Source organism: Lipotes vexillifer, unplaced genomic scaffold (assembly GCF_000442215.2).
Source record: "Lipotes vexillifer unplaced genomic scaffold, Lipotes_vexillifer_v1.1 scaffold776, whole genome shotgun sequence".
Classification (NCBI taxonomy): domain Eukaryota; kingdom Metazoa; phylum Chordata; class Mammalia; order Artiodactyla; family Lipotidae; genus Lipotes; species Lipotes vexillifer.
Genome location: NW_006777292.1, coordinates 1713699 through 1725667, shown reverse-complemented (window position 1 = coordinate 1725667; position 11969 = coordinate 1713699). Strand labels below are relative to the sequence as shown.

The window sequence follows — 11969 nt, the reverse complement described above, 5'->3', positions numbered from 1 at the left end:
CCCCCCCCCCCACCCTCTGCCGCCCCGTTCTGTGTCAATAACAAGGGAACTGTTTTATAATGTGGCTGTGAAGCACAGCAGTGCTCTGGAGCTGGGCATCCTGCATTCAATTAACCTTTGTATTTCACACCTCATCATTGCAGTGTGGCAAAGCGCTTCCTGGCCTTTCAAAGCAGGAGGACTGCTGTGGAACCGTGGGTACCTCCTGGGGCTTTCATAAATGCCAGAAATGCCCCAAGAAGCCGTGTAAGTGACGTATCATCATTCCTTTGCAGGTTAATGTAACGTATCTGTTTCCTTATAAGTACGGTTTTAATGGTGAGACATTAGACTTCAAAGAAATCGCATTGAATTGTAGAACGTAGTGTGATAATTTGCATTTTCAGAAACCTTGCAAGTCTGAGAAAGCTTTCACATGGATTCTGTTTTTTAATAAACACAGTTATCAGTTGCCTTGTCCAGCTGGATTACTTATTTTAAAAAAAAGTCTTTAGAAAGGGGATGTGCTATAAGTAGGCTCTATTTTCTGAGGTGAAAGAAAAATAAGATCTCTTTTAAAATGATAATTAAATTTCCAAACCCTATAAAAAGTCAGAGCAGTTGCTATTTCTTAAATTACATTCCTTAAATGAAATTTTTATTAATATCCACGACTTCTCTTGTAGTTTTTATTACACTATAGGTTTTCAAATTTCACTGAAAGGAAAAAGCTAAAATGGAGAAATGAATGATTGCCGATTTGTGAAAGAGAAACTTAGTCACTAGGACACAGTGCTTTTCTCCTTTTCCTTAGTTGCTACTGTTAAACTATCACATTTTCGTGACATGAATCTCTATTGACACCCACATGCATTTAGTCTATAAAATTTGTTGTTCAGAACCTGTTGAAGTGAATAAATCCAGATGTACATCTTTCTATTACTTTTTTCACAAGTTTTCTAATACTTTTCAGAAAGCCAGAGGTAACTTGTTTTAAGTTGAGCTTTTTTCCTCTTATTCGTCGTGTTTTTGCCAAGAAAGCAAGTGATGTTTTTCTCTTCATCATCTTTTGCTTTGTGTTATTGAAGATTTTTATAGTTTTTTTTTAATAGTTTATGCTGCAAGGAATTTCTCATTGGCTTCAGTTGGCTAAGTTTTATTTACCCGTCTTTAAACGTCTGTTGATTTGATTGATATTCTCAACTGCCTTTTAAACCTGTTCAATCTAGAATCTGCCATTTTAGAATCACTGCTCCATAGGCCTGTCTTACATACTGTTCTTCCATCGCCATCATAATTTGTTTTAAATAAATTGTCTCTCCTTTGTCTTTCAGACTTACATGTTCTCTAAATCTTTTGATGTCTACATTAATTTCACTTATTTTCTTGATAATTGCTCCTGTCTTCCTTTAGAGGAATAATTTTTGGAAACACCTACTAAAGTTTCTGATAATTAATGAATTCTCCATATAGGGGGGGAAACCACATAAAGACATTCAGTACCAAGACATTGTCCCCAGTGGACATTCTCTGAGTTTCAGTAATGATTACCAACGTGAATTTCCAGCAAGTGGGTTGAGTGTGATGGTCCTGCCTCACTGAAAGATCCATCTGCCTAAAATTATTGTGGCAACCTGACTGAAGGGACATCTAGGGGGCATTTGGTATGATTTCAAGAGCATGGAGTTTAGAGTTAGGTAGACCTGAGTTTGACTCCAGCTCTGTCAGTTGCTGTGGAGTCTTATGGATCATGAAATGAGTCTATATTTAAAATGTTGAAGAAGCATTGCCTTTTAAAAAATGTCTTCCCTTCACTTTTGGGTAAGTTTGTCTTCAGGAATATTGTGACGGGTGGTATGTTTCCCACTGGCAAGTCTAAGGGCTGAGGAAAGAGAAGTTCAATTCTTACAGCTTGGTTTTGGGGCAACATTTATATTCACTAATACTTTTTCCATTTTATCTCTTATTTTTCTTTTCCATTTCTCCCCTTCTCTGTGTATCTTTTGCTTATTTAGCTTTTTCTCTTTCCTCTTATTTCCAAATCCCAGTGTTGCAAGACAGGGACAGAAGTTAAGAGTAAAGGGAATCATACTGTTGTGTTTTTCTGTTTTGCTTTGTTTTTTAATCCCTAACTCCTGACCTTCTATCATTTTCTATCTAGAATTTTATCATCTGGGGATAAATTCACTGCTTTATATGGTTTTATATCTTAGTATGATAATATTTAATATGATAATTTAAGTAGAACGTGAAAGTACAAAGTTGCTATCACTTTTAACTAAATGCTGATGAAAATAAGGTCATATATGGGCTCGCCTAATGTATAAATTGAAGACGTTGATTCTGTTTCACAAAGAGCAGCGCAGATTATGAATGAAGTAAACTATTAACATCTTGACATTTACTCCTTTTGTGCCCCGTCCTACGATGTGACTCACTCCCAAGAAACACACTCAGGGTCACATTCTTCCTGTGTCATTTAACAAACTTGCCTTGGTTGGTACTAATCTAAATCATACTCGTTTTGGAAAAGAGCAGACTTTCCTTGGCTTTAGGGTTCTGTGTTCCATGCCTTTTTTTTTTTTTTTTCACTCAGAGTAGTTCAAAATTCAGTTTTCAGGTGGCTCTTATTTAATGTTTTGAAGTTTTTGTTTAGCCACATACAGAAGGACCTTTCATTGTTGGTCAGTTCTTACTGTGAAAACGTAATTTTAAATCTGCAAATAATTTCATTAGAGAGTCTGTACTCTATTAAAAATGTCCTTGGTATGAACAAGTCGCTTGTCCTTTAAACATTTTTAGAAGAAAATTAGCATCAAATTCTAAACGGAAGAAGAATTTAAGATCATCTGGTCCAGCTCTTTCTGCCTTGAGGTAGATGACTGTTAATTTTTAAACAAGATATGATCTCTCTTTTGGCTTTGAACAATTCACAGACAGAGATAGCACAGTCTCTGTAGGTAACCTGCTACAAGGTGTCCTTGTTATATGGGATAAGACTGGACATGTGGCCAAGAGCCTGAATGGGCGACTCCCCCTGTACCAACCTCTTTTTTCTTTTAACCCGCTATTTCCAGATTCCTCACTTTAACCATTTTCCGGCAGAAATACGGCAAAGAAAGGAAGTAATAGAGGAGATGAATGCCACTAGTAAATACTCACGCTGTTCACTAGTGGTGAGAATAAAGAGCATGTGTTAGGGGCAAAATAATTTTATTTTTCCAAAGAAAATTTCCATTTTACTTGCAACTTTCTTTTTTTTACTCCTTGTTCAGGTCTTCGAAGTGGTTTGACCATTCATCCTATTTTGATGACAGCCCGTCTTCTGTTACTCATTATCTTAATAAAATAACACCTTACTGCAGGGAACAGTGATATCTGGGTTTATTTTTGTCAGGCATTGCAGTAAGAATTTTGCATAAATTATCTCTAAACTCCACAACAACCCTGACCTGCTCAATAGATGGGAATACTCCATGGTACAGAATTCCATTTGAAACCCAGGAATCTTGTCTTCCAAGGTGGCAGAGCCAAGATTTGAACCTAGGTCAGCTTGGTCCCAGAACTTATGCCAGAAAGGTTCTCGGGTATCACGTTAGGATGTCAGAATTTCAGTGACTAGGATTTTGTTGATAAATTGGTGACCGCGACATTTGTATTGTTGATGAGTTTTCTGAGTTGATGAACCATACAACTGATCAGAGCAGCCCTTCACCTCTCCCAGCTTCCTCTCCTCACCTTCTATTCTTCCCAGCTTCGTGGTATAAAGAATCAGCTCATCACTGGAATATGTGAGCCTGTAAATGAGGCAAGCATATAATTTATTGTCTAAACTGGGACACTTTTAAAAGTGAAATGGAGTGCTATTGATAAACTTTGCTGGATCAAAGGTATCACCAAGGGTTGTCTGAGGCAGACCAGGATGTATAGTCACCCTCTCTGAATTTATAAGAAAATTCAACTGCCTGTAGTTAATCATTGGGGAGGAATTGATTCTTTTTTTTTTTTGGTAATAAATAATCACTAATTGGAAGAAAATATAGAACAGTCTTATGATTCTTTGAACTAACATAATCCAGATTGACAACTGATTGAGATTTATGTCTGTTGCAAAATATGAGGTATACTGAAAAACAAGGAAAATGTGAAAGAAATGCATATACCTTGGGTTGGTATCTTAGAAATAAGATCACTGATGCTTTGTATGGCTTTGGTTATCACATATAGTAGTTTAGGGTTGTAAGAATTTAAACTAAGCATGTAACATAACTGTTTCTTCTTTACAGCTTATCATGGATATAATCAAATGATGGAATGTCTACAAGGTTATAAACGGGTTAACAACACCTTTTGTCAAGGTAAGATGAACTGACTTCATTGGTGTATGAGCTCAACAGTTGTTCGGCTTTTGAGAAACCTGAGTTGTTTTGCCATGCTTTGTTCATTAGCCCAGCATGTGAAGGTTACACAGAGAACCACCTCTTGCTCCCTCTGTTTAGGAAATAGAAGTTTAGTGTGTGGTTGCTAGAATTACTTCACTACAATTTAAACTTGATGGAACTTTTCCCCCTTCTATCTATTTGTGATGAAATCCAGGAGAGTTGGGATTACATTATGGAGCCCTCTGTGGACTCCACGCTAGTCACCTCCTGTCCACGTGTGGGTGTGTGTGCACGTGAGCACATACATAGACCTAGAAGTACTGCCTCTTTACTGACATATGATTGGGCAGCAGAGTCCCCTTTTTTCTTTCATCAGACTATTTCTGGCTACCTTGAAGTATTCAGCTATTAAATATCAGAGCAAACACACATTTCTTACTCAATAGGGTAAAACTATGTAGTTAAATGTGAAATGCCCTGAGTGCTTTTTTTTTTTAACGTCTTTATTGGAGTATCAATGCTTTAAAATGGTGTATTAGTTTCTGCTTTATAACAAAGTGAATCAGTTATACATATACATATGTCCCCATATCTCTTCCCTCTTGTGTCTCCCTCCCTCCCACCCTCCCTATCCCACCCCTCTAGGTGGTCCCAAAACACCGAGCTGATCTCCCTGTGCTATGCGGCTGCTTCCCACTAGCTATCTGTTTTATGTTTGGTAGTGTATATATGTCCATGCCACTCTCTCACTTCGTCCCAGCTTACCCTTCCCCCTCCCCGTGTCCTCAAGTCCGTTCTCTACATCTGCATCTTTATTCCTGTACTGCCCCTAGGTTTTTCAGAACCATTTTGGTTTTTTCTAGATTCCATATATATGTGTTAGCATACGGTATTTGTTTTTCTCTTTCTGACTTACTTCACTCTGTGTGACAGTCTCTAGGTCCATCCACCTGACTACAAATAACTCAATTTCGTTTCTTTTTATGGCTGAGTAATTTTGCATTGTATATATGTGCCACATCTTCTTTATCCATTCATCTGTTGCTGGACACTTAGGTTGCTTCCATGTCCTGGCTATTGTAAATAGAGCTGCAGTGAACATTGTGGTACATGCCTCGTTTTGTTTTTTTTGTTTTGTTTTTTTAAAAATAAATTTATTTATTTATTTTTTGGCTGCATTGGGTGTTTGTTGCTGCACGCGGGTTTCTCTATTTGCGACGAGTGGGGGTTGCTCTTAGTCGCGGTACACAGGCTTCTCATTGCGGTGGCTTCTCTTGTTGTGGAACATGGGCTCTAGGTACGCGGGCTTCAGTAGTTGTGGCACTCAGGCTCAGTAGTTGTGGCTTGCGGGCTCTAGAGCGCAGGGTCAGTAGTTGTAGCACACGGGCTTAGTTGCTCCGCAGCATGTGGGATCTTCCTGGACCAGGGATTGAACCCGTGTCCCCTGCATTGGCAGGCGGATTCTTAACCACTGCGCCACCAGGGAAGCCCATGTGATACATGACTCTTTTTGAATTATGGTTTTCTCAGTGTATATGCCCAGTAGTGGGATTGCTGTGTCGTATGGTAGTTCTATTTTTAGTTTTTTTAAGGAACCTCCATACTGTTCTCCATAGTGGCTGTATCAATTTACTTTCCCACCAACAGTGCAAGAGGGTTCCCTTTTCTCCACACCCTCTCCAGCATTAATTGTTTGTAGATTTTTTGATGATGGCCATTCTGACTGGTGTGAGGTGATACCTCACTGTAGTTTTGATTTGCATTTCTCTAATCATTAGTGATGTTGAGCCTCCTTTCATGTGTTTGTTGATAGCCCTGAGTGCTTTTGTTCAATGTATATGGAAACTTACAGCCGAGGAACCTTCAGAAATCATCCAGTTCAATGTCTGTACTTTACAAGTGAGGATATTCAAGCCCAGACTGGTTAAATGACTTTCCTGTGGCTAAACAGAGCTGAAGTTGTAACTCACGTTTACCAGTGCCTAGTTTAGTATCCATTTATGATAACAAATGCATTTCATTTACTTTGGGAGGTGCCCAGTTAATGCTGCTCATTTCCCGGTACGCATCTAGGATGAAGGTGGTGGTGTTAGTAACTTATGTGTACTTTGGAATAAATGTTGAAAGAGACTCCAAGAGTCTTATTGAACGAAAATCCATATCAAAACACAGCACATGTCCTTGGACTTGTGGTTTCAGGCTCTCTCTTCTTGGCCAGTATGTGTTTATAGGGCTGAGTAGATTTAGGTAATGTTAACAATATATAGATTAATCCCTATTAACATGGTTCACGTCAAAGGAATATCTTAATTACCTGCGAATTTTCTCAAGTAAATTGTCTCTATAATACTGTGTCTGTTTAACTTTTATGATTTGTAGAGCTTTTACTGACTTAAAAAGAATCTTTTTTTTTGAAATGCACATAGATATACCATGTCTTTAAAAAGTTTTGCCTTCAAATATTATAAGCCCTCATCCTAGATGAAAGAATGTTGGCAAAGGAGAGGGTGCCCAGGGTGCATTTTGAGAAACATCTGCAAACCTGTAGTACTGCTAGGTACATGGGAGTAATGGATTAATTAACATTATGTAAGAATCAGTAGAATTTAAGATATTATTAAAAGTTCACATTATATGGGTGGAAGGTTGAATTAAATGGATGGAAGAATGAATAGATGGCTAAATGTATATTCTACAGTATAAACCAAGTTGTTCCACAGATTTGGATAAAAATATATATGAAAAGCCCTAGCCCATTATGAGGATGTGTTAGTAGAAGCAGAATGAGCAGGGCATTGGAAGTAATGACCTTGTACTCTGCCAATCAGACTGAATTTGGGGTTTGGGTATTTGGTGTTCATTATCTTTTGGCTAATAAGGCCGCCCAGGCTTGTGAAGGGCCTGGTGTTAAACATGAGGGTGTTTAGCCTAGAGAAGTTGAGACTGAAGAGAAATATAATGGCTGCCTTACAAACATGGCTTTAAATAAATGTTTGATCAACTTTCCTACAAAACAAGACTTTTATGAGTTGCTTCAAAGGCCAAAGTCAATAGAATGGAGTTATAAGGAGGCATATTTACAACAACTACAAGCAAACCTTTTTTGTGGGTTAGAGTTCCCCATCACTGTAATGAAACACCTTTGGACGTACTGAGCTTCCAGCACTTAGAGGTGATCCAACAGATCCTTAACTATTGGCTTGGGATGCTACAGGAACTTTCTATCCTATGCAGTACATGATGTTAAATAACTCTGTAGGTTCATTCCAGTACTCTGATGCCAGTATTACTCTGTCACCAAGGACAGAGGTTGTGCATGAGAAGAGGGAAATTACTTTTTGGTCTGTCGCACAATTTTTAGACATGTAGTTTCCTGAAGTGTCCCCTTGATCAGGCATATCTGGTTGCTTCATTAAGCTGTAGAAAGAGGAGGATCCTTATTTATCCTTCACCATCCTAATCCTACATGGCTAATTGTTAGATACTCTCCAGAAGTGTCAGATGCTCCTAATTTCTCTTAATGTCAAATGATGAAGAATATACTTATTTTCTCTGGGTGGGGTGGGATTTGGACCTTAAAGAATCCCAATTAGAAACAGAGAGACAGAGAGTATCCAAGGTCACACAGATAATTAAGAGGCCCAGCTAGGATTAAACTCCCAAGCCACCTCTGTTTCTGTCTGCAGTATGACCTCCTTTACCAATTTTGTATATATCTGAAGTATTGCTAATGTAGGTACGATATATGCCATCTGTTTTGAGAACGAGTAGAAGTCAAAGCAATTAATGTTAATTTGGTTTTGTTTAATCAGAAAGGATGGTTATCTAACATATTCCTTCTACTGGCTGGTTCAAGGTTCTAACAGTTCACGTTCATAAAAATACCACTGTAGAAGTGGAAGTGAAAATTTGCAAGTAATCATTTGCCATCTCATTTAGCAAAATAAAACGGAGAATCCTTTAAATAATTCCTTGAGGGTTTTTTGTCTTTTCCTCTTCTGGTTTGGCTGGTATGGAGTGACCTTTAGCAAGTTTTGTTCATACTGAGCATATCAAATGGTTCCACCTCAGTCAGTTGCACTGATGTTCAGTAACGCCAAATCCTGGCTTATGTCTGTCTCAGGAAGATATTTGCAAAACAGTGTTGTACATTTTGGCGTGAATTCTGGAGTGAAGTAACACAGAAAATTCTGTTTCATGGTGCCTCAAGAAGGCACAGATAAATTACACTACAGAGAAGATTGACTCATAACATAATATGAATCTATTGAAATTGCTTTTGAGAGAAGGGCTTAATTTCACTCCCTTGGTGATATTATTGGTCACTAAAATTGGGTAGAACTTTCTCACATTACATATATACACTTGGATTTTCCTAGAGCCTTGAAGCCTTTTGATTTTATGCTGAAGTTTTTCAAAAAAAAAAAGCCCATTAACCATCTAATTACTTGTGCATTCCACATTGTTCTTGGAGTTTAATGTCTTCTCAGTTTACAAAGCACGTTTAAAATTAAAGTGGTTAATAACTAGAATTACATTATTTCCTTCAACTAAGTGAATTAATGTCCTGAAACGATTTTTCATAATGGCCACTCCGTAACAAAGAACCAACTGTTCGCAAGTTAATTTGAGGAGCTTTCAAATAATTGCCCTAAAAGTTGGTTTTTTTTCCCCCTCCTTTCTAGTGGTGCTACAATTATCTTTTCAAAGGAATGATTTATTACACATAAACACATGGAGCTCTAAAACCTTGCCTCACTACCCTCAACATTATGGAATTGTTATAATTTGCTTCATTTATCATAACAAACAATACAATTAAATTTCCTGGTGGATCTAGAGCAGCTTTTGTCATTTGATTATTATTCTAAAGTTTTGATGTAGAACCAGAATTAAATGAAGTAGAATGGAAATGATCATAGGTACTCCTATCTTCATACTCTTCCCTGCATTTTGATTACTCATTTGCCCATAACTTTGCCATGAAATAAATGAGTTCTTAAAAATTAGGTGTAAATCTAACTTTTAAAACTAGAATTGGGTTCTGAAATTACTTGGGGACCAGTCTTTTCAGTGAAATCTTTTATTAAAAGCAAATATCTCTTGATATGATAAAATCACTTACCTGTTTGATTTTATAACTGTAACTTAATCTACTGTTTTCTACATTTTTAGCATGTGCAGAGGTGCTGTGGGCAATACCAAAATACATAGCTGGAAGACGTCTACACTTTTAGAATCCAGTGTATGCATATTCCTTTTTCGAGAATAATTTTGAAATCTTTAAAAAATATTCCATAATCCACAAACATTAGTTGGCGGAGCACTCCTGAGCTACAGACTGAGGATATGTGATGAATGATGAATAAGACATTGGTCTTGCCCTTTGGATTTAGTGTAATTAAATCAGTTTGAATCAGCAGGATGTGATTTGCTTTGTTCACTCATCCATCTAGCTGAATTTGAGCTGACTCCAGATGAGCCTGTTAAAGCAAGTATGAAAGAGCTGTCCACATCACTTTCTTTTGGCATTATTTTATTACACTGGTTGTTCTGCTTTAATAAAATAAATTTACAACACAGATACACTAAGACAGTAATACTCTATTAAAACTTTCACTGCAGGTCTCCTTTTTGATAGAAAGTGCCCCGAAGTGCATCTAAAACTGAATTGTATTCAGACCATAGAAAAGATAATGCACTTTGTTTTTCAGGGGCATATCTCTGTCATTAAATGAAACTCACCAATCTTGGTTAATAATCCACATAAGGAAGCTGTACATGGAACTTCTTGGTTATGAAGAGCTTGTCTGGACTGTAGCTTACATTTCAGACGTCTTAATGATCATCAAAAAATTGCTTGTGAATGGAGTATGGTGAACACATAGAGGAACACTGGTCTTTGAGTGCTTTGAGGGGACTAGAAAGTACAGGAGAGACCCTCAGGAAAACTGACTTGGCTGGAGAAAAGAATGTGGCCTATGGCATAGTGTTGGGTTAAAACAGACAGGTAGGGTGAGATGAAGTGATGCCTAATTTTAAGACAAATTTCTTATGTTTCTTATGATTAATTCCATGTATCATTTGTAATATAACGGGCTTTGTGATACATGCTGGGAAAACAGCTGTTGGATTTACACTTCTTTTAACGTAGAAATGTCCAAAGGCCATTATGACAACTTCTTGCACATTTAAAGAAAATGGATTTGTGGCTTAGAGAAGAGTTATCATTTTAGAATTTTCTTCAAAGGTATAGTTAATGGAAATAGTCTTTTTCATACAGTTAATAGTTAAATGAATTTACTGACACTGTATCAGTTTTTGCACTCAGCATTGTTTCTTGTGTCCTCTGCTTGCTTTGTGGGTTCATGTTTTCTTTTGTGGTAGGATTGCCAGGTAAAATATAGGATGCCCAGTTAAATCTGAATTTCAGATAAACAGCAGATAATTTGGGACATGTATTTTTAACGTATTAGTTTATCTGAAATTCAAATTTAACTGGGTATCCTGTATTTTTATTTGCTAATTTATATTTTGAGATCACATCCCTTAACAGCTCTTTAAATGAGGATCACTGAGAAGTATATACTTTACACGTCTGAGAGTATCTTTATTTTGAGCTCATTCTGTAATGAGACTAGTCAGGTGTACAATTCTAGGATAACAGTTATTTTCCAACAATACTTTTGACCTACATTATACCAGTGTCTTTCTGATCTCTTTTTGTTACTTTCTTCCTTTTTAGATAATGTTTCTCTCTTTGGAGATCATCTCTGAATTCTTTGTGTTCTGTAGTTTTACCACAGTGTGTGTCTATATTTGGATTTATCTTGATTTTACTCAGTAGGCAGAGTGTTGTGTTGTCCATCTGAAGACTCAGGTCTTTCCTCAAATTTGAAAAATGATCTGCTGTTATCTCTTAAAATATTGTTTCTCCACCGTGCTTTTCAGCTGAAACTCCTTTTAGACAAGTGTTGGAACCTCTGGTTTTCGTGTCTCTTATAACACGTCTTTTGTGCTTTTATCCTCTTGTCTTTTTTGCTACCTTATGTGTGAATACCTCAGTTCTGTCTTCCAATTTTCTAACTGCTGCTTTAGTATGCCTATCTAGATTCTATCCCATCTGTTACACTTTTAATTCTAAGATTATTTATCAGTTCCAAAATTTCTCATTGTTTTTCATAGCTAACCTGTCCTTTTTTCATTTTTTAAAATGTATTTATTTAACTTTTTAAGCAAACTGAAAAGTTTAGCTGGATTTTAATTGCTGGGGGAGGAGTGTTTTTGCGTAAATAGGTTTAGATTGTTATCCTCAGTTGTTAAACCCACTTTTGACTGGAGATCTATTACAGCCACAGGCGTTTGTTTCTGCCAAAATCCCCTGGTCAATAATGTGTTAAATTTCTGGCTTTCCCTGCTGCTTTCTAGACAGCAGACCCAGAGCTTCAGTGACCACCAGCTACCATGTGTTTCTATACCATTTCAGGTTTACTGGGATATTGACCTCATTTTTTGACCTTGATATTTTATCTGTAATTGCTTTATGTTAGGAACTGGGGTGAATGCCAAAGCATGAACTTACTGTGTTACTTTAAAAAAAAAAAAAAA

General features: G+C 37.1%; 1 protein-coding gene across 4 annotated transcripts in view; it reads left to right on the top strand.

Moving 5' to 3' along the window:
* Positions 1–11969, top strand: part of LTBP1 (latent transforming growth factor beta binding protein 1) — a 437031-nt gene that overhangs the window by 253807 nt on the left and 171255 nt on the right. For all 4 annotated transcript variants that reach the window (XM_007450947.1, XM_007450950.1, XM_007450949.1 and 1 more), the window contains 2 exons: positions 144–246; positions 4266–4337. In XM_007450947.1, the coding sequence (XP_007451009.1) occupies positions 144–246; positions 4266–4337 (175 nt within the window). The remainder of the gene's footprint in view (positions 1–143; positions 247–4265; positions 4338–11969) is intronic.